The following is a 23,944-nucleotide window of genomic DNA, read 5'->3' as shown; positions in this document are numbered from 1 at the left end:
ACCATCATAATAAAACCTTGCGGTACTGGCGCAGGAGCAAACCAGAGAGGTCAGAACAGACCCATCTATATGTGGGAACCAAGATGCTGAAAATGGGCTCACTCCATTGAGAAAAGAATTGGATCCTTATCTCACACCATATGCAAAAGTGAACTCCAAAGAACTAAATGCTAAAAAATAAAACTATGAAACTAATGGAAGAGAACGATAGAGAAAACCTTTATGACCTTGGGTTTGTTGAGAAGGACTTGTTAAATTATCTGAAAGGGCATATAAAAAGGAAAAAAAAAAGATGAAGGGCTACAAAATGAAGGATTATTATCTTCAGCCAAGTTTCCAGTCTTTGAAAGCAGATTAATGTCCAGACTTTGCAAAGTCCTCTTGCAAATCAAATCAAAAAGAAAAAGAGCAATTGAAAAATAGACAAAGGCTATAAATAGACAATTCACAGAAGGGGACCGCATGTAGCTTATGGATGTGTGAAGAAATGTTCAATTTTACTAGTAGAGAGATACAAAGTAAAACAAAAATATGTTGACATTACTTCCATGATAATTGACAGAATTTATCAAATTGGCTAATTAGATGAGTCAGGATTTGTAAGGCACTTAGAATAGTATCTGGCACTTAGTAAACACCATGTGAGTGTTTATGAATAAACTACCATGCGCTGGCAAGGATGGGAGTGGGGGACAGAAACCCTTACACTATGCAGTGGAGCGTAATTCTGGGGTGTGATCCAGCAGTACTTGGTGAAGGTAAGTACCCAGGGCTTCTTCCGGGCTACAAGGAACCTTTGTTCCATTGGAAAATAGTGTCCACCACTAAGCAGATGAATTTGAAAAAGGCATACCCTCTGGATGGTTATAGCCTTCTAGGTTCATGACTTCCCTGAGCATAGAGCTTTTGTGGGAAGAAAACGGCATGTCTTCCTTCAGCAGGGCACATGACATAGGAAAGATAGGAACTGTGTTCCAGCCCCCACAGGCCCCCTGGCTGGGGGCCTGTCTTTGTACAGGACAGATCGCATAACCCATCGTGGTGGCCCTGTGCATCCCCTTTAACTTTACCAGTCTCATCCCTGGGCATATATTTCCTAGGAATTGCATGTAGGTCCATAAAAGATCAGGGACAAGGATGATTATCGCTGCTTTGTTTGTGGTATCAGAGAGGTGGAGGTGACGTTGGTATCCATTTGGGGAATGGAAGTCACAGTGTGGATGTTCAATATGGAATCCTAGGCAGCAATCAGAAGTGATGAGCTAGGATTGCAATACAAACAGCAAAAGGACAAATCTGAAAAAAGAACATGGAGTGAAAAAAAGTAGAAAATAAGGTGATCCATAAGTCCAATATCATCGTCAAACATTAAAAAAAAAATAAACTAATAAAAGTGTAGACACTTTTCAAAAATACATATCCATGCATAGTAGCCTGAATAGCTATGGGACTGAGGAGAGGTGCCAGTAAGGATGGGGATAAAGGGAAATGATAATATAGAGAGGGGTCTTCCACATTTCAAAACCAAGCTGTTTACTCCAGTTCTTTGTACCTGCAGGCTAAAGGGGATGGTGGAGGAGAGGGAGAAGAACTGGTCTTGAGAAAAGAGCCCCAGATGAAAGGTAGCTTTTCACGGTGTGGCTCCACATCCGTTTTCCCTGAGTGCTATGAGGCTGCACCCTATTTTTCTCACCACTGGTGACTAAACTCTTTGAAAGCAGGGTCTGTGTTTTCTCTGCCTTACTTTCCCCTTTGTGTGTTGCACACAGAAGCTGCTTCATTAGAGTTGAGTTAAAACTCAATCTGAGATTATTTCTTGTTCCTGCGACCTACTCTATGTCACAGAGAAGAGGGAGTGGCTGCCAGTCCTTCCAGAAACCTCTGATCCACATTTCCATCTAAGCGTTGGTCCTGGCGTCCTGGGGGGTCTGCCCCACTGCCCTCTCCCTAGAGCCTCTTAAACAGACCTTGAGATTCCGCCTCGCCTCTCAGATGCCCCGCCCCTTCTTGTCCTTGGTTCCGCCCCATTCGGGATAATTTGCATATGCCTCTAAGAGACCCAGCCCTGGTGCCCGCCCCACAGGCTCCGCCCCTTTCAGTCCTCCCTCGGTTCCCTAGAGGGCGTGGCGGTTGCCAGGCGACGGGAAGACGCGCTGAGAGACGGGTTTCTGCCCCACCTCCCGGACTGGATACAAATAACGCGGCGCCCTTTTAGACGCTGGGGGAAGTGCACAGCCCCTTCCTCAGACTCGGGCCCAGTTTCTGCGATTACCACAGCAGCCTCTAAGACCACCCCCAGAGAGCGTCAGGATGGCCGAGGTCAGGAGTCAGTGCCCCTCTCTCTGTCGTGTCTCGCTCGACTCCTCTCCGTTGTCCTCTCCTACTAACCACTTATCCCCTGTCACATCCATTGATCCCAGCATTCCCGGCCATCAACATCCTATTCCCCACCCGCAGCCTTACCCCACCCCTCTGTCTCGATGGTTCTGGCCCCTTTACCTCCTGTCTCTCCTTCGATTGGGTAGACACACCCCACCACCACTCTTAAAATTGGTGCTGTGTTATACATGGTATGAAATTCATGAGTTCCCAGATTCGCGCATACAGGCTCTCACCCCCAGATTTTGGACCATAAGGTGACACCACAGGAGAGATACTCACTGGGGGAACCTGGAGGAAGGCTTCACAGATACTCACTGTCACCCTTATTCACTGATCTTTGTCCACCTGTCACACCATGATTCCTTATCATCTGATCACATCAAGCTGAGACACATTAAGCTCTTCAGTCATCACCAAAGCCCTGTCATTGACCACGATGTTAAATCTTGTAGCGTCATACATCCCCCCCACTTTGTAGTATACCCCATCTTCAGCCTCATGGATGAGTGGTCATTTCTGCAGTCCTTTATTGACTATTTGTCCATTAACACCCTCATTTGTAATTTGGACAACCTTCAGTCCCTGTCACCACTTGCTGGTCACAGTCCCCATTCACCATGGTCACACCCTATTCCTCCAACACCCTGTCAGAGTCCTCCCTCATCTCACCTATCACAGGGTCAGTCCCAACCAGGATCAGCTACATAATTGGTGGGGCTCAATGAAAAATGAAAATATAGAGCCCCTTGTTAACAAATTATTAATTTCAAAATGAGACAGCAGAGTATTAAACCAAGGGTGGAGCTTATTGAGCGAGGGGCCCTGTGCACCCTTATAGGTTGTGCACCCACCAAAAGCCTGGTTCCCGCTTCTCTCATCGCCATCATGCCCCCATTCTATTCTACTTTCTTCTATCTCCTCTACACCATTCACGTCCCTCATCATTCCATCTCCTCTCCCACATCTATTTTCCCCTTATAAGCACCATCTTCCTTTGGGCAAATCTCCCTCCTTCCCTTAGTACACAATCCCCTTCCCACGCTCCTCCTCTTCACTCCTGGGTTCCTCACTCTCATGTCCCTCTCACCTCCACACAGCGCTGGCCACCACACTCACCCTGTTACCCTCGCTCATTCATGTCCCTTTCCTCCTCATATCCTCCTCCTGTTCCTTCTAGCTCTCCTTTATTTCTACCTTAAAAAAATTAACACATAATGTATTATTTGCCCAGGGGTACAGGTCTGTGAATTGTCAGGCTTACACATTTCACAGCACTCACCATAGCACATACCCTCCCCAATGTCCATAACGTAACCACCCTCTTCATACCCTTCTCCTCCCAGCAACCCTCAGTTTGTTTTGTGAGATTAAGAGTCTCTTATGCTTTGTCTCCCTCCCAATCCCATCTTGTTTCATTTTTTTCCTTCCCTACTTCCCAACCCCCCCCCCCCCATTTTGCCTCTCATATTCCTCATATCCGGGAGCTCATATGATAATTGTCTTTCTCTGCTTGACTTATTTCGCTCAGCATAATTCCCTCTAGTACCATCCATGTCGTTGCAAATGGCAAGATTTCATTTCTTTTGATGGCTCCATAGTATTCCATTGTATATATATACCACATCTTCTTTATCCATTCATCTGTGGATGGACATCAAGGTTCTTTCCATAGTTTGGCTATTGTGGACATTACTGCTAAAAACATTTGGGTGCACGTGCCCCTTCTGATCACTACATTTGTATCTTTCGGGTAAATACCCAGTAGTGTGATTGTTGGGTCGTAGGGTAGCTCTATTTTTAACTTTTTGAGGAACATCCATGCTGTTTTCCAGAGTGGCTGCACCAGCTTGCATTCCCACCAACACCGTAGGAGGGTTCCCCTTTCTCCGCATCCTCGCCAGCATCTGTCGTTTCCTGACTTGTTAATTTTAGCCATTCTGACTGGTGTGAGGTGGTATCTCATTGTGGTTTTGATTTGTATTTCCCTGATGCCGAGTGATGTGGAGCACTTTTTCATGTCTCTGTCGGCCATCTAGATGTCTTCTTTGCAGAAATGTCTGTTCATGTCCTCTGCCCATTTCTTGATTGGATTTGTTGTTCTTTGGGTGTTGAGTTTGATAAATTCTTTATAGATTTTGGATACTAGCCCTTTATCTGATATGTCATTTGTGAGTATTTTCTCCCATTCTGTCAGTTGTCTTTTGGTTTTGTTGTCTGTTTCCTTTGCTGTGCAAAAGCGTTTGATCTTGAAGAAATCCCGATGTTCATTTTTGCCCTTCCTTCCCTTGCCTTTGGCGATGTTTCTAGGAAGAAATTGCTGCAGCTGAGGTAAAGGGGTTGCTGTCTGTGTTCTCCTCAAGGATTTTGATGGATTCCTGTCTCACAATTGAGGTCTTTCATCCATTTGGAATCTATTTTTTTGTGTGATGTAAGGAAATGATCCAGTTTCATTCTTCTGCATGTGGCTATATAATTTTCCCAACACCATTTGTTGTCTTTTTTCCATTGGACATTCTTGACTGCTTTGTCAAAGATTAGTTGACCATAGAGTTGAGGGTCTATTTCTGGGCTCTCTATTCTGTTCCATTGATCTCTATGTCTGTTTTTGTGGCAGGACCATACTGTATTGATGATGACAGCTTTGTAATAGAGCTTGAAGTCTAAAATTACGATGCCACCAACTTTGGCTTTCTTTTTCAACATTCCTTTGGCTATTCAAAGTCTTTTCTGGTTCCAAATAAATTTTAGGATTATTTGTTCCATTTCTTTGAAAAAGATTGATGGCATTTTGATAGGGATTGCATTAAACATGTAGATTGCTTTAGGTAGCATAGACATTTTCACATTTGTTCTTCCAGTCCATGAGCATGGAGCATTTTTCCATTTATTTGTGTCTTCCTCAATTTCTTTCATGAGTACTTTATAGTTTTCTGAGTACAGATTCGTTGCCTCTTTGGTTAGGTTTATTCCTAGGTATCTTATGGTTTTGGGTGCAATTGTAAATGGGATCGACTCCTTAATTTCTCTTTCTTCTATCTTGTGTTGTGTATAGAAATGCAACTGATTTCTGTGCATTGATTTTATATCCTGACACTTTACTGAATTCCTGTACAAGTTCTAGCAGATTTGGAGTGGGGTCTTTTGGGTTTTTCACATAAAGTATCATATCATCTGCAAAGAGTGATAGTTTGACTTATTTGCTGATTTGGATGCTTTTAATTTCTTTTTGTTGTCTGATTGCTGAGGCTAGGACTTCTAGTACTATGTTGAATAGCGGTGGTGATAATGGACATCCCTGCTGTGTTCCTGACCTTAGTGGAAAAGCTCTCAGTTTTTCTCCATTGAGAATGATATTCGCTGTGGGTTTTTCATAGATGGTTTTGATGTTATTGAGGTATGTGCTCTCTATCCCTACACTTTGAAGAGTTTTGATCAAGAAAGCTTGCTGTACTTTGTCAAATGCTTTTTCAGCATATATTGAGAGTATTATATGGTTCTTGTTCTTTCTTTTATTAATGTATTGTATCACATTGATTGATTTGCAGATGTTGAACCAACCTTGCAGTCCAGGAATAAATCCCACTTGGTTGTGGTGAATAATCCATTTAATGTACTGTTGGATCTTATTGGCTAGTATTTTGGTGAGAATTTTTGCATCCATGTTCATCAAGGATATTGGTCGTAATTCTCCTTTTTGATGGGGTCTTTATCTGGTTTTGGGATCAAGGTGATGCTGACCTCATAAAATGAGGTTGGAAGTTTTCCTTCCATTTCTATTTTTTGGAACAGTTTCAGGAGAATAGGTATTAATTCTTCTTTACATATTTGGTAGAATTCCCCTGGGAAGCCATCTGGCCCTGGGCCAATCTCCTTACTGGATATGGGTCTCTTCAGGTTTTCTATTTCTTCCTGGTTCAGTTTTGGTAGTTTATACGTCTCTAGGAATATATCCATATCTTCCAGATTGTCAAATTTGCTGGCATATAGTTGCTCATAAGATGTTCTTATAATTGTTTGTATTTCTTTGGTGTTGGTTGTGATCTCTCCTCTTTCATTCATGATTTTATTATTTGGGTCCTTTCTCTTTTCTTTTCGATAAGTCTAGCCAGGGGTTTATCAGTCTTACCAATTCTTTCAAAGAACCAGATCCTAGTATTGTTGATTTGTTCTACTGTTCTTTGGTTTCTTTTTCATTGATTTCTGCTCTGATCTTTATTATTTCTCTTATACTGCTGGGTTTAGGCCTTCTTTGCTGTTTTTTCTCCAACTCCTTTAGGTGTAGGGTTAGGTTGTGTATTTGAGACCTTTCTTGTTTCTTGAGAAAGGCTTGTATCACTATATACTCTCCTCTCAGGACTGCCTTTGCTGTGTCCCACAGATTTTGAACAGTTGTGTTTTCATTATTATTTGTTTCCATGAATTTTTTCAATTCTTCTTTAATTTCCTGGTTGAACCATTCATTCTTTAGTAGGATGCTCTTTAGCCTCCATATATTTGGGTTCTTTCCAACTTTCCTCTTGTGATTGAGTTCTAGCTTCAGAGCATTGTGGTCTGAAAATATGCAGGCAATGATCCCAATCTTTTGGTATCAGTTGAGACCTGATTTGTGACCCAGGATGTGATCTATTCTGGACAATGTTCCATGTGCACTAGAGAAGAATGTGTATTCTGTTGCTTTGGGATGGAAAGTTCTGAATATATCTGTGATGTCCATCTGGTTCAGTGTGTCATTTAAGGCCTTTATTTCCTTGTTGATCTTTTGCTTGGATGATCTGTCTGTATCAGTGTGGGGGGGTGTTAAAGCACCCTAGTATTACTGTATTATTGTCAATGTGTTTCTTTGATTTTGTTATTAATTGGTTTATGTAGTTGGCTGCTCCTAAGTTAGGGGCATAGATATTTAAAATTGTTAGATCTTCTTGTTGGGCAGACCCTTTGCATATATATAATGCCCTTCCTCATCTCTTATTATCATCTTTGGCTTGAAACCTAATTTATCTGATATAAAGATTGCCACCCCAGCTTTCTTTTGATGTCCATTAGCATGGTAAATTGTTTTCCACCCCCTCACTTTAAATCTGGAGGTTTCTTTGGGTCTAAAATGAGTTTCTTGTAGGCAGCATATTGATGGGTCTTGTTTTTTTAATCCATTCTGATACCCTGTGTCTTTTGATTGGGGCATTTAGCCCATTTACATTCAGGGTAACTATTGAAAGATATGAATTTAGTGCCATTGTATTGCCTGTAAGGTGACTGTTACTGTATATTGTTTCTGTTCCTTTCTGGTCTACTACTTTTAGGTTCTCTCTTTGTTTAGAGGACCCCTTTCAATATTTCCTGCAGGGCTTGTTTGGTGTTTACAAATTCTTTTAGTTTTTGTTTGTCTTGGAAGCTTTTTATCTCTCCTCCTATTTTCCATGATAGCCTAGCTGATACAGTATTCTTGGCTGCATGTGTTTCTCATTTAGTGCTCTGAATATATCATTCCAGCTCTTTCTGGCATGCCAGGTCTCTGTGGGTAAGTCTGCTGCCAATCTAATATTTCTACCATTGTATGTCACAGACTTCTTGTCCTGAGCTGCTTTCAGGATTTTCTCTTTGTCACTAAGACTTGTAAGTTTTACTATTAGATGACTGGGTGTGAGCCTATTTTTATTGATTTTGAGGAGAGTTCCCTGTGCCTCCTGGATTTTGATGCTTGTTCCCTTTGCCGTATTAGGGAAATTCTATACTATAATTTGCTCCAATATACCTTCTGCCCCCATCTCTCTCTCTTCTTCTTTGGAATCCCAATTATTCTAATAGTGTTTCATCTTATAGTATCACTTATCTCTTGAATTCTCCCCTCGTGGTCCAGTAGTTGTTTGTCTCTCTTTTGCTCAGCTTCTTTCTTCTCCATCATTTGGTCTTCTGTATCACTAATTATCTCTTCTGCCTCATTTAACCTAGCAGTATGAGCCTCCATTATTGATTGCACCTCATTAACAGCTTTTTTGATTTCAGCTTGGTTAGATTTTAGTTCTTTTATTACTCCAGAAAGGGCTTTTATTTCTCAAGACAGGATTTCTCTAATATCTTCCATGCCTTTTTTGAGCCCAGCTAGCACCTTGAGAATTGTCATTCTGAACTCTAGATCTGACATATTACCAGTGTCTGTATTGCCTCTTTGGTACTGCCTCTTGTTCTTTTTTTGGTGGTGAATTTTTCCACCTCGTCATTTTATCCAGATGAGAATATATGAATGAGGGAATAAAATACCAAAAGGGTGGCAAAGACCCTGAAACATGTATACTAACAAAATCAGAAGAGACCCCAAATCAAGGGCAGAAGAAAAGGGGTAAAAAGAAGTTAAAAAAAAGTTCAAAAAATATATATATTAGACTGGTGAGTAGAACAGAGCTACCCACTTGATTTTGGGTGTATTTTGGTCTCTTAGAAGAAACTACCTCCCAAAATTTTAAAGAAATACATATATATATATATATATATATATATATATATATATATATATATACATACATACACACACACACACATAAAAATAAGGGTAAACACAATGAAGGGATGGAATATGACTGTAAAGATGAAAATTTAAAAAAATTCTAAAAAAGGAATTGATAAGATAAGTTGGTTGGAAAAAGAAAGAAAAAGAAAGTGTAGAGAATTTGCTGAGGCTGGAGACTAGAACAAAGCCCTGTGCTAGATATAGGGTATATTTTGATCTATTAGAAGAAATCATATCCCAGAATTTTTTTAGAAGAAAAAACCCTTTATGTATTCAAAAAATAAAATTAGATACAATAAGGACAAAATATGACTATAATAATGAAGGTTTAAAAAGATTTTTAAAAGAAAGGTATTGTTAAGATAAACAGTTAAAAAACATTAAAAGAGGAAAGAGGAAAAGTTAAAAAAATAGAATAAGAAAAAAATAAAATTAAAAAAGTTAAATTAACTTTGCAAGACTAAAGAATCATGGGGAGAAAGCCATGAATTCCATGCTTTGCTTTCCCCTCCTCTGGAACTCCGCTGTTCTCCTTGATCAGTGAACTTGGTCTTGGCTGGATGTTCTTGCTGATCTTCTGGGAGAGGAGCTTGTTGCAGTGATTCTCAAATGTCTTTGCCGGAGGTAGAATTGCATTGCCCTGGCCAGGGGCTGGGCTAAGTAATTTGCTCAGGTTCCCTCTCAGGAGCTTTTGTTCCCTGAGGGCTTTCCGTAGAGCTCTGGAGGATGGGAATGAAAAGGGTGGCCTTCCAATCTCTGGCCCAGAGGAGCTGAGAGCTCAGGGCCCCACTCCTCAGTGTACTCTCAGAGAAAAGTGCTCAATCACTCCCATCTCCCTGGTCTCCGGCTGCGCTACAAGCTCACCCGGCCTGTGACTGAGCATTTCTGTCTCTGGCACATGGCCCCGTTTGTAGTCTCCAAATCCAGCAGATTCCTGCTGCTCTGCTCTTCTGGTGGAAGAAGGTGGGTCTCCCCGGATCTGCCACTTGTGGGGTCCCTGCTCAAAGAGCAGTGGTCCGACTGTGCCGTGGATCATGGTTTAAGGTGACCCCAAGCTGAGAGCTCACTCCTTGGCTCCGTCTCTGTATTTGGCTTCTCCACTCCGATACCTGGGAGCTCTGCTACACTCAGACACCCCTATCCTTCTGTGACCCCACAGGACCTGAGACCACACTGTTCCTGTGAGGGCTCCACCCCTGCTGAGCCTCTGGAGTGATGTCCCTCAGTGGAGCAGACTTCTAAAAGTCTGGATTTTGTGCTTCGTTGCTCTGCTGCTTGCTAGGAGCCGGCCCCTTCCCCCGCAGTCTATCTTCCCGTCCCTTTGAATTCACTTCTCCACATGTCCTGCCTTTCAGAAAATGGTCGATTTTCTGTTTCTAGAATTGCTGCTCTTCTTCTCTTCAATCTCCTGTTGGGTTTGTATGTGTTTGGGTGGTTTGATAACTATCTAGCTGAACTCCTGCGGCCTGATGTCATCTCCGTCTGCTACTTGTCTGCCATCTTGACTCTTATAGTATTTGTCTCTTTATTTGCTTTTGAGCATTCCCTCCTTTTCTCCCTTGCCAATTATCTTGGTTTATTTCATTCTTCTTCATTCTCCACACATAAACTGTAGATAACAACACCACACAGAAATTATTTCCCGGTCTCCCTTCCCCTTCATGATCTCTCATTTCTTCTCTTCTATTTTTCTTCTCACACAGTGTCAGTCAGGTTTTCCTCATTTCTGCTTCCACAAGCCTCCCTTAACACTCTGGCCTCATTTATCACTGCAACTATCCTGTCTTTTTTCCTTGTTGTTGTCCCACTGATTGGTATTCCCAGTGCCTAAAACAGCACCTGGCAGATAGTAAATGCTCACAAGATAGGTAGAGCCTGTAGGAGACAGCAACATAAGGAATGAACAGCCCCCCCCCCCCCCGCACAGGGAATTGTAGCATTAATAGTTGATGGGTTATGTTTTCAGATAATGCAAGTAAGGAATTTGATACTTGCCATAAAATGGGTTCAAAATTCTACAAGGGACCTATAGGAAGATGGAATTACTCCCAGCAGCCAGAAAGAAAGCAAATTTCCTTAAGGAGGAAAGCAAATTTCTTTGATTAGCGATAGAGTGTTGATGTTGAAGCTCTTTTTAGGGTAGAATACTGTTGCATACATAATGTTGCATACATAAATAAGGCCTCTCAAACTTTATCAGTTCCAAAGTCTTGAGTGGGTCTGCGTGGTCTACAGATTAATCCACTCCATTGCTCTTAGAATTCCACTCAAGGACTCCAGTCCATCCTTAATTCCCTGTCTAGGCTTCTCTTTCCATCTTCCTGTCATGGTGCTTACACGTTAGCCAACTTGAAGGAACACCACAGTTCATTTCTGACTGGTTCATGTTAAAATGGTGCTTCCAAAATAGATACCATTAAATGCTCTGACAGTGTAGACACCACCTGGTTATTGGTCATAGCTCAGAGACTATTTTTGCTGTGCTTTTAGTAATGGTATTTTTTAAAAATGACAATATGAACAAATCTCATAAAAATACTTTTTAAAAACTTTACTTTCTTTGATATTTTTCCATTCCTGTGCTAAGTGCCAGGTGTACAGGGAAAACCTAGTCTGCAAACAAATCATTAGACTAGTGATCAAGTGTTGACATTAATACCACTTACAGGGATAGAGTTGAGAACATGGCCGTGATACATTTTGGGGTGTGCTCATGTTTAGCATCAACAAGGGGAAAACACAGGGCAGCAGCAGCACCACATTTTCTTAATACAATTTTTCTCTCCTTTGTGGAATTGCTACATTGTGATATTGGCAATAGTTGTTTTTAGTTGGGAAGAAAGCCACTGTTGAGTTTAACATTCGTACTAATGTTACTATACAAATTATAAGAGATTCGCTTGTTACTCCATATCTATTTTAAGATGTGGATTCTTTTGCTTGGGTGTCATCTTTGGAAATCAACAGTACAAGTATTTTTGAAAACAAAAAATATGTAGACTTGTAACTGTCCCTCAGAACAATGTACTGACCAAACATGCTTGAACAGGTACCAACAACAGGCCTCGGGGGGAGAGGATGATATACATAGTCCTTGCAGCTGAGGAGCTGGGAATGTCCGGCTTCCTCAGTTGGAGGCAGCCCGCTTCTTTTTTCTGCTATTTCTCCTTCTCCAGAGATCACCTGTAGTTAATTAGATGATTCCTTAAAATGCATTTACCAATCCTATACTGCTTGATCAGTCATATCTTGTTTATCTATAATGTCCTTTGACTCATTTGTTGATTATTATCTTGTATCTAATAAATACAGGACTGAGGAGTTGTTCTGGGTGGCAGTTTCCTCAACTGCCGACCCCTGCTCCCGTTCTCTTGAAGCTGACTTCTTTGTGCCTCATTCTTCTCCCATGTGCCGTTGGAAAGCGTCATAGACTTTCTCTATATTGGGCAAGACAGGCTTGTCAAGGCGGAAAGTAAACAAGATTGCTTACCCTAAATCTGCAGGATGAATTTAAATTTTACTTTATTTTGGGGATTAGAGAAATCATCTCAGTTGATTTCTTTGATTAGCGATAGAGTGTTGATGTTGAAGCTCTTTTTAGGGTAGAATACCAAAGCATAATGTTGCATACATAAATAAGGCCTTTCAAACTTTATCAGTTCCAAAGTCTTGAGTGGGTCTGCATGATCTACAGATTAATCCACTCCATTGCCCTTAGAATTCCACTCAAGGACTCCAGTCAGTCCTTAACTCCCTGTCTAGGCTTCTCTTTCTGTCTCCCTGTCATAGTGCTTACACGTTAGCCAACTTGTGCTTCTTAACCAGCCCCAAATCCTGGATATTTGCTGGGCCCTGAGCACTTGTTCAGCTTCACAGTGGGCCAGGCATACCTTTTCTCTCCATATTCACTTGTGAAAATTTCACTTTTCCTTGTGGAGCTGCTCAAATACCATCTCCTTAAGGAAATTTGCTTTCTTTCTGGCTGCTGGGAGTAATTCCATCTTCCTATAGGTCCCTTGTAGAATTTTGAACCCATTTTATGGCAGGTATCAAATTCCTTACTTGCATTATCTGAAAACATAACCCATCAACTATTAATGCTACAATTCCCTGTGGGGGGGCTGTTCATTCCTCACATTGCTGCCTCCTACAGGCTCCCTCATGCCAACTTACACAGAGCAAATGTTCAGTAAGCATTCTCTGAATACATAAGTATATTAACCATCCCCATTCTTTGTTCCTATTGTGCTGTGCCTGACAAGAAGAAGGTGTCTTAGTCGGCTAGGCCTGTACAGAGTGCTGTAAACTGGCTTAACACAGTCGAGAATTTTCCTTTCACAGTTCTGGAGGCTAGAAGTCTGCAGTCAGGGTGTTGGCAGGACCATACTTCCTCTGAGACCCTAAGCAAAATCCTTCCTTGCCTCTTCCCTGGCTTCTGACGGTAGCTAGCCGTCCTTAGCTTTCCTTGGCTTGCAGCTACCTCAGTCTAATCCCCGTGTCTGTCTTTGCGTGGTGTTTTCCTGTGTTTGTGTGTCTGTCCAAATCCCACTCCCTACTTTTCTTTTTTAAATTGAGATATAATTGACATGTGACATTGTATTAGTTTTAGGTATACAATATAATGATTTGATATATATATACACACACAGATCTATATATGTATGTATATGTGTATGTATATATATTAAAACAATTACCACAATAAATTTATTTATTTATTTATTTAAAGATTTTATTTATTTATTTGACAGGCAGTGAGAGGCAGAGAGGCAGAGAGGCAGGCAGAGAGAGAGAGGGGGAAGCAGGCTCCCCGCTGAGCAGAGAGCCTGACGCAGGGCTCGATCCCCCGACCCTGGGATCATGACCTGAACTGAAGGCAGAGGCTTTAACCCACTGAGCCACCCAGGCGCTCCTACCACCATAAATTTAGACATCCATCACTATGCAGTTATAATTTTCCCTCTTTTTATAAGGAGGCTTATAGGGCCCACCCTACTCCAGTATGACTGCAAGTTAGTGGATTACATATATATAATGACTCTACTTCCAAACAAGTCACATTTATAGGCATGGTAGAACTTCAACATAACTTTCTGGGGGACAAATTCAACCCTTAACACTAGAGAAATGAGAATTCTTATATAACTGGTTCCCAGGTTCTCCTCGAAGTCATAGCCAGATATGTTTGAATTACATCTGTATGTCTGGGCTTAAAAAAATGTCTAGCTGAGCCTGGGAAGCAAATCTGGAGAAGGCCTGTGAACGTGGCACAGGGGGCATCTCAATACACCTGTGGAGGGCACCTCCCTATTTATTTTAAAAGATAAGAACGATGGAATATCTTTTAGGAGACTACTCCATATTTTGGATGGGGTTCATTGTCAGTATGCGTGACTTCATGGTATTGACACCAAAATCTCCTTATAACTGACCAGGAGGTGCCATGGCTTTCTGCTGCAGTTCTGGGGGCAATAAGAAGCAAGATGAAGTGAAAACAAATCAGGGCTTGGCATAATCATAATAGCTTTCAAAATTTATTGGGTGCCTCCTGTTTGCCAGGCATGTGGTCAAGTGTTCAATGTGAATGATCCTATTTAATTCGCTCTTCGACACCATGTGGTAGGAAATATTAGTATTTTATATATATATATATGATATTATAAACATAATAATGTTATATATATATAATATATATATTATATATATATATTATAAACATGCATACATATATACATGCATTAGGGGATGAACAAGATGTCTTGTCAGGGGCTTTTATTTTCCTTTGCTGAAGGTCTTGTATTCATAGCTAATAATAGCACTCCCCGAATAGGAATGGTGTTTCACGTTGCAATACTCATTCCTCTCCCTGATTTTGTGGACAGGAAAAGAGTGAAAAGCTAGCGCTGGAAGAAACTGCATATGAAGAAATCGAAAGGGATTTTCAGGATGTTCTCAGTGAACTTTCAGGGGACAAAAGTCTGGATAAATTTCGAATCGAATATGAGAAGCTTCATGCTGTCATGAAGAAGTCTTACGACAATGAAAAGCGTCTGATGGCCAAATGCAGAGAGCTAAATGCAGAGATTGTGGTTAATTCTGCGAAGGTCGCCACTGCCCTGAAGCTGTCCCAGGATGATCAGACCACCATTGCGTCCCTGAAGAAGGTTAGCGATCTTGTAGAAACGAGCTGAGGCTGAGCTGCCATAAATGCATCCTATATTTAAAACGTCTTTCTTTCCTCATCTTGGCAGCTCTAGGCTGGTAGTAAATGAGTTATTTAGTAAAAATTTACATGATTCATGTATTCATTAAGCCTAGGGAATAAAGTTCATTTTCAAAGGAAATAATTAGCCTGGGTGAATTTCACGATGCAAAAATAATATAGAACCTTACTGGCTTGGTTTCTAAGAAATACTGGGTTAGCAAAAGGAATTAGAGGGAAGTAAATGTAATATTAGGGAGCTCTGTATGTCTTGTTTGATATAAGTAGAGTAATTAGGTATCTCATGATGATAGCTTGTTAAGGATTTTTTTTTAAAGGGATGTTTTAATGTTTTTGCTTTTCTCACTGCTTTAGGAGAAATTACCTTGAGAATTCTTAGACAGTAATTTTTATGATCTTGCTTTCTCCTTGATCCTCCCAGGTCCTCATAATGGGAGACCAGGGATTCAATCTGGGGGATGTTGAGGAACTATGCCTCCATTTTACCCTTTATTTTTTTCACTCTCAAGTGTGTTACATTATTTTGAGAGTAAAATGTAAATGTTTCTTGTTGATCTCAGGATGATAAAAGGTTAAGAGATTTTAATTTATAATTAAAACCCTGGTGATGAGAAATAACTCATGAACTTTTTAGTTAAGTCCCTTGATATCATACAATGAAACATCACCCAATTTAAATGAATTTCTAAGACCAGTGCAAATTATGACATCTGTTTTCTTAGAAATGACCTTTTTAAAGTGCCATTTTCTCTCTATTGTCATTTTCTTCTTCTTTTTTAAAGATTGTACTCATTTATTCAACAGAGAGGGAGAGCGCGAGCGAGCGAGCATAAGCAGGGGGAAAAGCGGCAGAGGGAGAAACAGACTCCCCACTGAGTAAGAAGCCTGCTGTGGGACTTGATCCCACAACCCTGACATCATGACTTGGGCCAAAGGCAGACTTTGACTCTGAGATCATGACCTGAACCAAAGGCAGACTTTAACCTTCTGAGCCACCCAGGCACCCCTTATTTTCTCCTTTTTTGCTGAAAAACCAGTAAGAGAAGACTTTAATTCATCTTATGATGAGAAAAAAAAAACCATTTTTTATTGTAAATTAAAAAACTGGAAATGGAAGTCATGAACAGATTAAAGTATAATTGGTGATTGATGGGGACAAAACTTCATATAATCATAGTTTCATTTAAATATCCTTCATTTGTTTTGCTGAAAATAGTACATATGGTTGCTATAAAAAAATACTCCATAAGACTCCTTTCTCTCTCTAATGTGATAGCATGAATTTATGGAAATCCTCTCTTCCACTCATTTTATGCCTTGTCAACATGAAACTGGAATATTGTCACCTAGAGCTTATAGGTTCTTACCTGTATAAAGGACTCACATTCCACTGGACAAAATTTTGCAAGAAAATTGAGGGGCAGGGTAAAACTCAAGGCTGTTGCAACATTTACTATACTTTGTTTGCTTATTTGAATGGCTGCAATTCCCTTCTAAGTACTTATGTTAATATTCCACATTGCATTTCATAATAGTAAGAAGCCCCAAACTGCATGAGTTGTTTCCACTCCAGCCAGGGGCATTGTTTTTCCCCTGTAAGCATTTGAAGAGAAGACCTGGGTGTGGGTTTGGGATGGGAATCACCAGGCCTGTTGTGTACAATTTCGTGACAGTGAAGACCACCTTCCTCTGAATTATTCTAAGGCTGACATTGCCATTCAGGACTGCTTACTTGGGACCTGAGATCAAAACAAGTTTTTTAAATTTGGAATCTACCAGGGGCTCCAAATTTAGGACTTGGATCCAGGGCCACTCCTAATTTTTTTTTTGCTCCAAAAATATCTGGGCTTGGAAAGCACATAAAATTTCATTTTTTAAAAAAGATTTTATTTATTTATTTGACAGAGAGAGAGATCACAAATAGGCAGAGAGACAGGGGCAGGGGGCGGGGGAAGCAGACTCCTCACTGAGCAGAGAGCCCGATGTGGGGCTTGATCCCAGGACCCTGAGATCATGACCTGAGCGGAAGGCAGATGCTTAACCCACTGAGCCACCCAGGCACCCCTAAAATTTCATTTTTAATTTCGTAAGCCAATCTTAACATATTTATTAGAAATATCCTCCTAGTCATAGCAGTCCTTGTAGGATGAGAGCCAGGACCCCTCCTAAACCTGCTGTTCAGTATTGACTAGTTAATGTTGAGCAATTCAGTAAGTCCATATCAATGAAATGCATAATGTGTAATGTGGAACCCTCTTTTCCCATAAACAACTACTCTGTTGGAGTTGTTTTATTATTCTCTTTGCTCAATGTATCTTGCATCTGGATCCTAGTTTGGTTTTTCTCACTGATGTCCTGTGACCCATATAGGAAATTGAAAAGGCCTGGAAGATGGTGGACTCGGCCTATGACAAAGAGCAGAAGGCAAAGGACACGATCCTTGCCCTGAAAGAGGAAATAGTGAACCTCACCAAACTAGTGGAGCAGGGGTCTGGACTGTCCATGGACCAGGATAGCAAGTAGGTGATGGCTTCTTGATGGATGTTGAACTTGCTTTTGTGGAGGCCCCCTTCTTCAGCAGCTGGCAGGGGGCTTGCAAAGTCACCTTGAATGTTCTTTGTGATACAAGAGTCTCCTCCTGTGGTGGTTTCCTGGAGATTGTTTTCCATCTAGGGTTTTTTTTTGTTTGTTTTTATTGCTCCCTTTCTCCATACCCAAGAATCCTAATTTGTGGTTCCATTAAACTTCTGGCTATGCAGACTTAAGTACTACAATTTCAAAATGAGTAAATATTTTAGGTTTCTTTCCTTCTTTCGAACTGTGTGGAATGGTTGCTTTTCTGCTCTGATTGCCAGCTTCTTCCCCAACCCCCCAACTCCTATGATTTGTCCCATCACCATCTTTCCTACTTCTCAGGTTCTAGGCCACGCCTTTATTCCTTAAAGCTTCACCTTGTTGATTCTGTTTTCTAAGCATCACTTCTGTCTTTCCCTGCTCCCTAGCAGCAATGCTAATGCCTTGCTTTGGGCTCCATTCTCTGCTGGATTTGGTGAGGGATGGCGCAGTGGTCTCCCTGCCTGTAAGGAGACATCTCCCCTCTGCACCATTTTCCACATATCAGATTTAGGCTGCTGAAACATGTACCTGTGTGCTTCTACTTCCAGCACATGTTCCAAACACCTTCAATATCTTCCTGTTCCCAAAGGATGCAGTCCAGTCTTGAACATGTCTTTCAGGGCCCTGCATAGATCTGCCCGTCAGCCTTGCCAGAGTCCTGTCCAGAAACACCATGCTTGCTTATGGCTCCACACCTTGAACATGGTGTTTTCTATGCCACAAATGCTTTTGCTTCCTTTTGCCACACCATAAACAACCATGCACCCTTCAAGACCTACCTCGAACACCATCTTAATTTCATCACTCTCAGCATCTCTGTTTCAACCTTCTTCCCACTCCCAGAACCAATGGCTAAGCACAAGAGTCACTGTGTTCTCTGTTGCCATAGAACCTAACCAACATCTATCTCAAGTATGGCACTGATCACATTGTATTGAAATTATTCGTTGATATGCTTTGCTACCCATTAGGCTGTGAACTCCTTGAAGGAAGATGCCTTTACCTTCCCTTTAGGAGGCTAGCACTGTGCAGGGCATGCCAAACCTTTCATTAATTAATGAGTCAGGGATGAGCACACACACCTCCTTAGCCATTTGTAACCATATCTAACTGCTGTCTAGGTTTCTCATGATTTCTAGATGCATTTATCCAATGTTGAGAGATAGTTCTAAGTGGAGGCATTGGGGAGGGGATAGGAAAAACTAACAGAAGATGCAGTGTCCATAGTAATGGGCTCTATTGTCTCATTAAAGAAGTCAAGCATGATCAGAGCAACTACTGAAGAGCAGTGTGAAGGAACTGAGTGGTTAGGGGGAGTGGTTTTGGTTTTTTTTTAGAGATTATTTATTTATTTATTTGAGAGAGAGAGAGAGAGAGGGCACAAATGGGCAAAGGGGCAGAAGGAGAGGGAGAGGAAGAAGTAGATTCCCCACAGGTGTGGAGCCTGATGCAGGGCTCGATCCCACCACTCCAAGATCATGATCTGAGCAGAAGTCAGATGCTTAACTGACGGAGCTACCGAGGCACCCCAGTTAGAGGGGGTATTAATGAGAATTGGAACACGGCAAGGAGGAGAACTGAAGAAACTATCCAGGCCAGAATTTCATCTTCAACAGTGCGCTTAGGTGTAGCTGTCTTCATAGTAACCTTGGAATTCGAGGTTTTGTTTCTGGAGAAGAAGCTGAATGCAGTCTTGAAGGCTTCTTCTTCTTTTTTTTCTTTTAAGATTTTATTTATTTATTTGACAGATAGGATCACAAGTAGGCAGAGAGGCAGGCAGAGGCAGAGAGAGGAGGAAGCAGGCTCCCCGCTGAGCAGAGAGCCCGATGTGGGGCTTGATCCCAGGACTCTGGGATCATGACAGGAGCTGAAGGCAGAGGCTTTAACCCACCGAGCCACCCAGGCGCCCCAATCTTGAAGGCTTCCTATTAAATAGTTATGTTCTATCAAAGTTATTGGTAAATAAACATTGTCAGATTGCTGTGCTTCCAACAGTCATTTGATGGCTAACAGTGGGAAGTGCCTCAAGTTCAAGTTCTCTGCTTTCTTGGCGCTCACATAGCTGCCTTGCTCTAGACCTTAATTCTGCTGCACAGGTCAGATCAGACATAGTCTTTCTACTTTCAAAACACTAATCCTGTGGAAAATCATGCCAAATCATACGTAATGGTTTTTGAGATGTGGAAGTAACTTGTTTAGAGGTCAAATAAACAAATATGATCATATACTCTCTAAAAACTGGCATCATGAATGATTTTCCAAATTTTGTTCTTGGGAACATTTTATCTGGGCTGTATCCCTTTAGAAGAAACTAATCTCTGTGGGTGAATGGATAGAAAACTGGCAATGTGTATTATTTGTTTATGTTTATGCTTCATTTTAGACGTTATGGCTGTGATCATAGCCCTCCACTGATATATTAACCAAATAATGTCTTCAGTTAATACCTCCTTAGGGTCAATTATAAGAATTGATAATAGCCAGTAGTCTTGCTTTTCAGAGATAACCAGTTACCAGTATCAATCGATTTTTCTGGACTTCTATAAAAATGCCTATAAAACACACACACACACACACACATAGATACTATAAATACTTAAAGATCAGAAGAGGGATCATATTATATATATTATTATTGGAACTTCTTTTTCAGTTAACAGCTCACAAGCAGCTACCATGTTGATGGTCAGGGCATAAAGATCTTTCTCTTTCACACCTGAATAGTGTTAGTCCTTGACCTGGAGTCTTGCCTGTGAATATAAGCTCAGGTGATAAGGAGGACTCCTGAGCAGGATGGCCTTTTCGTCTGACTCCTGTGTTCTTCTTTTTCTAGTATCCGAGATTTACTGAAGTTCAAAGAAGAAGTGACCAAGGAGCGAGACCAGCTCTTGTCAGAAGTGGTGAAATTACGAGAGTCCTTAGCTCAGACCACTGAACTGCAACAGGAAACAGAGCGAAGCAGAGAAGAGGCGGAGCAGACCATCAGTCAGGTCGCTCTGCCATGGAGGGCAAGAGGAAAGACCATTACCTCCCAGAAGTCTTTCCCATCTTGCTCCTCTTTTAGATTTACCCCCTGGTGTCCAAACAAAGCATCCACAGTTCTGCTTGTTTCTCTGGTTTGTTTTTGCAAGAGCAGTTTGACGTGTACATTTCTTCTCAACATTCTGTGTCTGAGAAGTCACTAAGACAGGGCACTGCTTACAATTTTGGTCTAAGAAGGTGTCCCTGGTAAAGGCCAGGTTGCCCTTCCACCGTTTGGGAATGGTGGAAGTAGCTTCCTTAGCTCTTCTCCTTTGTAAGGACCCTTTCTGAACCCTTTTATATAAGTCCAGAAGTCAAATAGATGATTCACATGTGCAATCTCCAGGACAAAGACATGAGACTCCTTTGAGCATGAGATGACAGAAAGATTTTTCAGAGATTTTGGCCATCATGATAAAACTATAATGTTTTATTTAGTAATATCCAGGACTCATGCGAGACATAATTTCCTATTTGGGGTAACCGGTGACATTTTATTTAGATCCTATTGATAGAAAATTGGATGAATTCTTCCCATGCTTAACATCTCTAGAATTCTGGCCTTCCATATTTAATTGGATTTTATACCATTCTTTGTGGATTCATTCCCACAATCTGGGTGGATGTCTGGTGTTAAGGCTCTGAAAAACAATACAGAATATTCTTACAAAGTTTAAACATTGGAGTTCAAAGATGACCGTCCTGCAGGGGAAAGGCTACTACAAGGTGACTGTCCTGAAATTATAAGATTTGAGAAAGGGAGAAGTCTTGGCTGGTTGAGACGTGTCCTGGCGTGGGCTTCATCTCTTTCCTCCCTACCCTTTCTGCACCCCTAGTTCCAGCAAGAAATCCAGCAACGTCAGAACGAAGCTTCACGGGAGTCTCGGAAGAAGGAAAAACTAGAGAAGGAGCTCAGGCAGGTCCAGATGGACATGGACACCAGGCAGACAGAAATCAAGGCCCTCCAGCAGTACGTGCAGAAGAGCAAGGAGGAGCTTCAGAAGCTGGAGCAGCAGCTGAAGGAGCAGAAGGTGTGCTGGGTGTGGGCTGCACCGCGGTCCCCGCAAATACAAGGAGGGTGCCTTTGGAGCTCCTTGAATTTTCTTTGGAAAGCAGCAAACTCTCTTCACGAGAGATGTGGGTAACACAACGTTTAGCTTTGCCTTGCTCTTTGAACAATTCGGTTAAGTAGACATGACCTCCTTTTCTTTTCTTTTTTTTTCAGCTCCAACATGTTAATTTCATTTGAACTTTCTATTGATGTATGTAATATACACATTAGAAAGCATGTAAGTCACAATTACATGCACACACATGTTCTCCCTCTCTCCCTGTCCCACTCTGTCTCTAAAATAAATACATAAATCCAAATAAAATAAATACAAAATACAGCTGCATGAGTTTTCTCCACTTCAACATATCTTGGTCACCTGCACCCGACCCAGTAAACACTACCCCGGATGTCCCCTTGTGTCCCCTCCCAGCCATTCTCTTTCCCAGAGTTCACCTCTGTTCTGAATTCTTAGCTGTTTAGTTTTGTCTGTTTTTGTACTTTACAAAAATGCAGTCATAAAGGGTGTACTGTTTTGTGTTTAATGTCTTTGGCTCAGTATTTTGTTTACGGGATTCATTTATGTTGCCACCTAGTGATAGGGGGGACACTGTCCTTCCGGTAGCCACTAGCTACATGCGGTGATTTAAATTTAAGTTAGTTAAAATTAAATACAATGAAAACCTTAAGTCCTCAGTTGCTCTAGTACCATTCCAGGTGCTCACTAGCCTCAAGGTAGGTAGCGCATCAGACAGCACAGCTAGAGAACATTCATCGTCATGCGGAAAGTTCTGTTGGACGGAGCTCAGTAGGGCAGTCACACCCATGGTATTCACTGTGTGACCATTACATGATTTATTTTTAATAGGCTTATTTTTAAATCTCAAGTTTAGGAAGCCATATTCAATCTTTATGCATTTTAAATATGGTACTATTTTTAACATTTCCCCTGTGATAGCAGTTTAACGTAACTCAAATCATTTTAATTCTGGTCTGTCTTTTTTCATTTTTTTTTTTTTAAGATTTATGTATTTATTTTAGAGATGGAGTGGGATAGGGAGAGAGAAAGAACATGTGTGTGCAAGCTGGGGGAGGGGAGGAGGGAGAGGGAGAGAAGCAGGCTCCCTGCTGAGCCCAGAGCCCTGGGCGGTCAAGCCTGAGGCGGGGCTTGATCCCACAGCTCTGAGATCATGACCTGAACCAAAATTAAGAGATGCCCAACTGACTGAGCCCAGCAGGCCCCCTTTTTCCTCTCATTTCTTAAAGAAGCAATTCATGTAATTGAGAAAAGTCATTCCTTGAAAATATTTTCTCTTAGGAAGGTTCCAAGGAATTGACAAGCCATACAGCATTTTGCCACTTAAAAAATAGATATTAGAACACATTTCTTTTCCATTTGCCTCATTAATTTTGTTAAAGCCAGACATCAGATAGGTACTTTATAACGTGCAAGTATCTACCAGGAAAACATGAGACATCGTGGAGCATGGAATATGAGAGGTTTTTAATATCACGATCAAACTACAGTGCTTCGTTTAGCAATATCCAGGGCTCATGTAAAAGACAATTTCTTTTTAGCATCGAGGGCTATATTTTATTGAGTCCCTATTGATGGGAAACTGGATGGATTCTTCCCATGTTTAACTTTTGCTTACATCAGGTTATATTTTGGAATAATTGTCCAAACTATCTTCTCTCTTTTCCCTTCAGCACATTTGCTATACCTCTGTCCTCTCACTAGTCTGCCCATAGAAATGATTCCCCCCACTGTTAATATATTCTTTTTTTAAAGAAAACTGTGTCTGCTCAGGATAGTCAAGGTAGGGAAGAGGAAACCTGACTGACCCTGAAGTCGGGCAGACAGAAATCACGGCTCTGCTTTTCCATGGTTTTGACTTCAGTTGGATTTAAGGGGAATTGTCTCTGTGTTGGTGTCCGTGAATTTCTGCTCATGAAAATGTGGTAGGCATGTTAATGCAGGATTTGCTTCTGAAGATGTAGCATCCCAGCCCCACAGCTGATAAAACCCGTTTGAATCTCTAGCTCATTTGCAATGATTATAGCAATTGTTGTGTGTGTGAAGCTTGCCAAATGGCAAACAGGCATTAAAATATTTATCCGCCACCTGTGAACAAGACTTCCCAAG

The 23,944-nt window shown here is 41.3% G+C and overlaps 1 protein-coding gene across 6 annotated transcripts in view; it reads left to right on the top strand.

The window, feature by feature from the left end:
- CFAP58 (cilia and flagella associated protein 58) overlaps positions 1 to 23,944 on the top strand; it is a 117,541-nt gene that overhangs the window by 11,934 nt on the left and 81,663 nt on the right. For 5 of the 6 annotated variants that reach the window (XM_032880589.1, XM_032880590.1, XM_032880601.1 and 2 more), the window contains 4 exons: positions 14,770 to 15,051; positions 17,481 to 17,629; positions 20,560 to 20,716; positions 21,584 to 21,778. In XM_032880589.1, the coding sequence (XP_032736480.1) occupies positions 14,770 to 15,051; positions 17,481 to 17,629; positions 20,560 to 20,716; positions 21,584 to 21,778 (783 nt within the window). Of the gene's footprint in view, positions 1 to 2,147; positions 2,320 to 14,769; positions 15,052 to 17,480; positions 17,630 to 20,559; positions 20,717 to 21,583; positions 21,779 to 23,944 lie in introns of those variants that run through there. The other variant, XM_032880587.1, reaches the window with a different exon arrangement.

Source organism: Lontra canadensis, unplaced genomic scaffold (genome assembly GCF_010015895.1).
Source record: "Lontra canadensis isolate GAN:19392208 unplaced genomic scaffold, GSC_riverotter_1.0 scaffold3, whole genome shotgun sequence".
In the NCBI taxonomy this organism is placed as follows: Eukaryota; Metazoa; Chordata; class Mammalia; order Carnivora; family Mustelidae; genus Lontra; species Lontra canadensis.
This window is presented reverse-complemented; position numbering and strand designations above follow the sequence as displayed.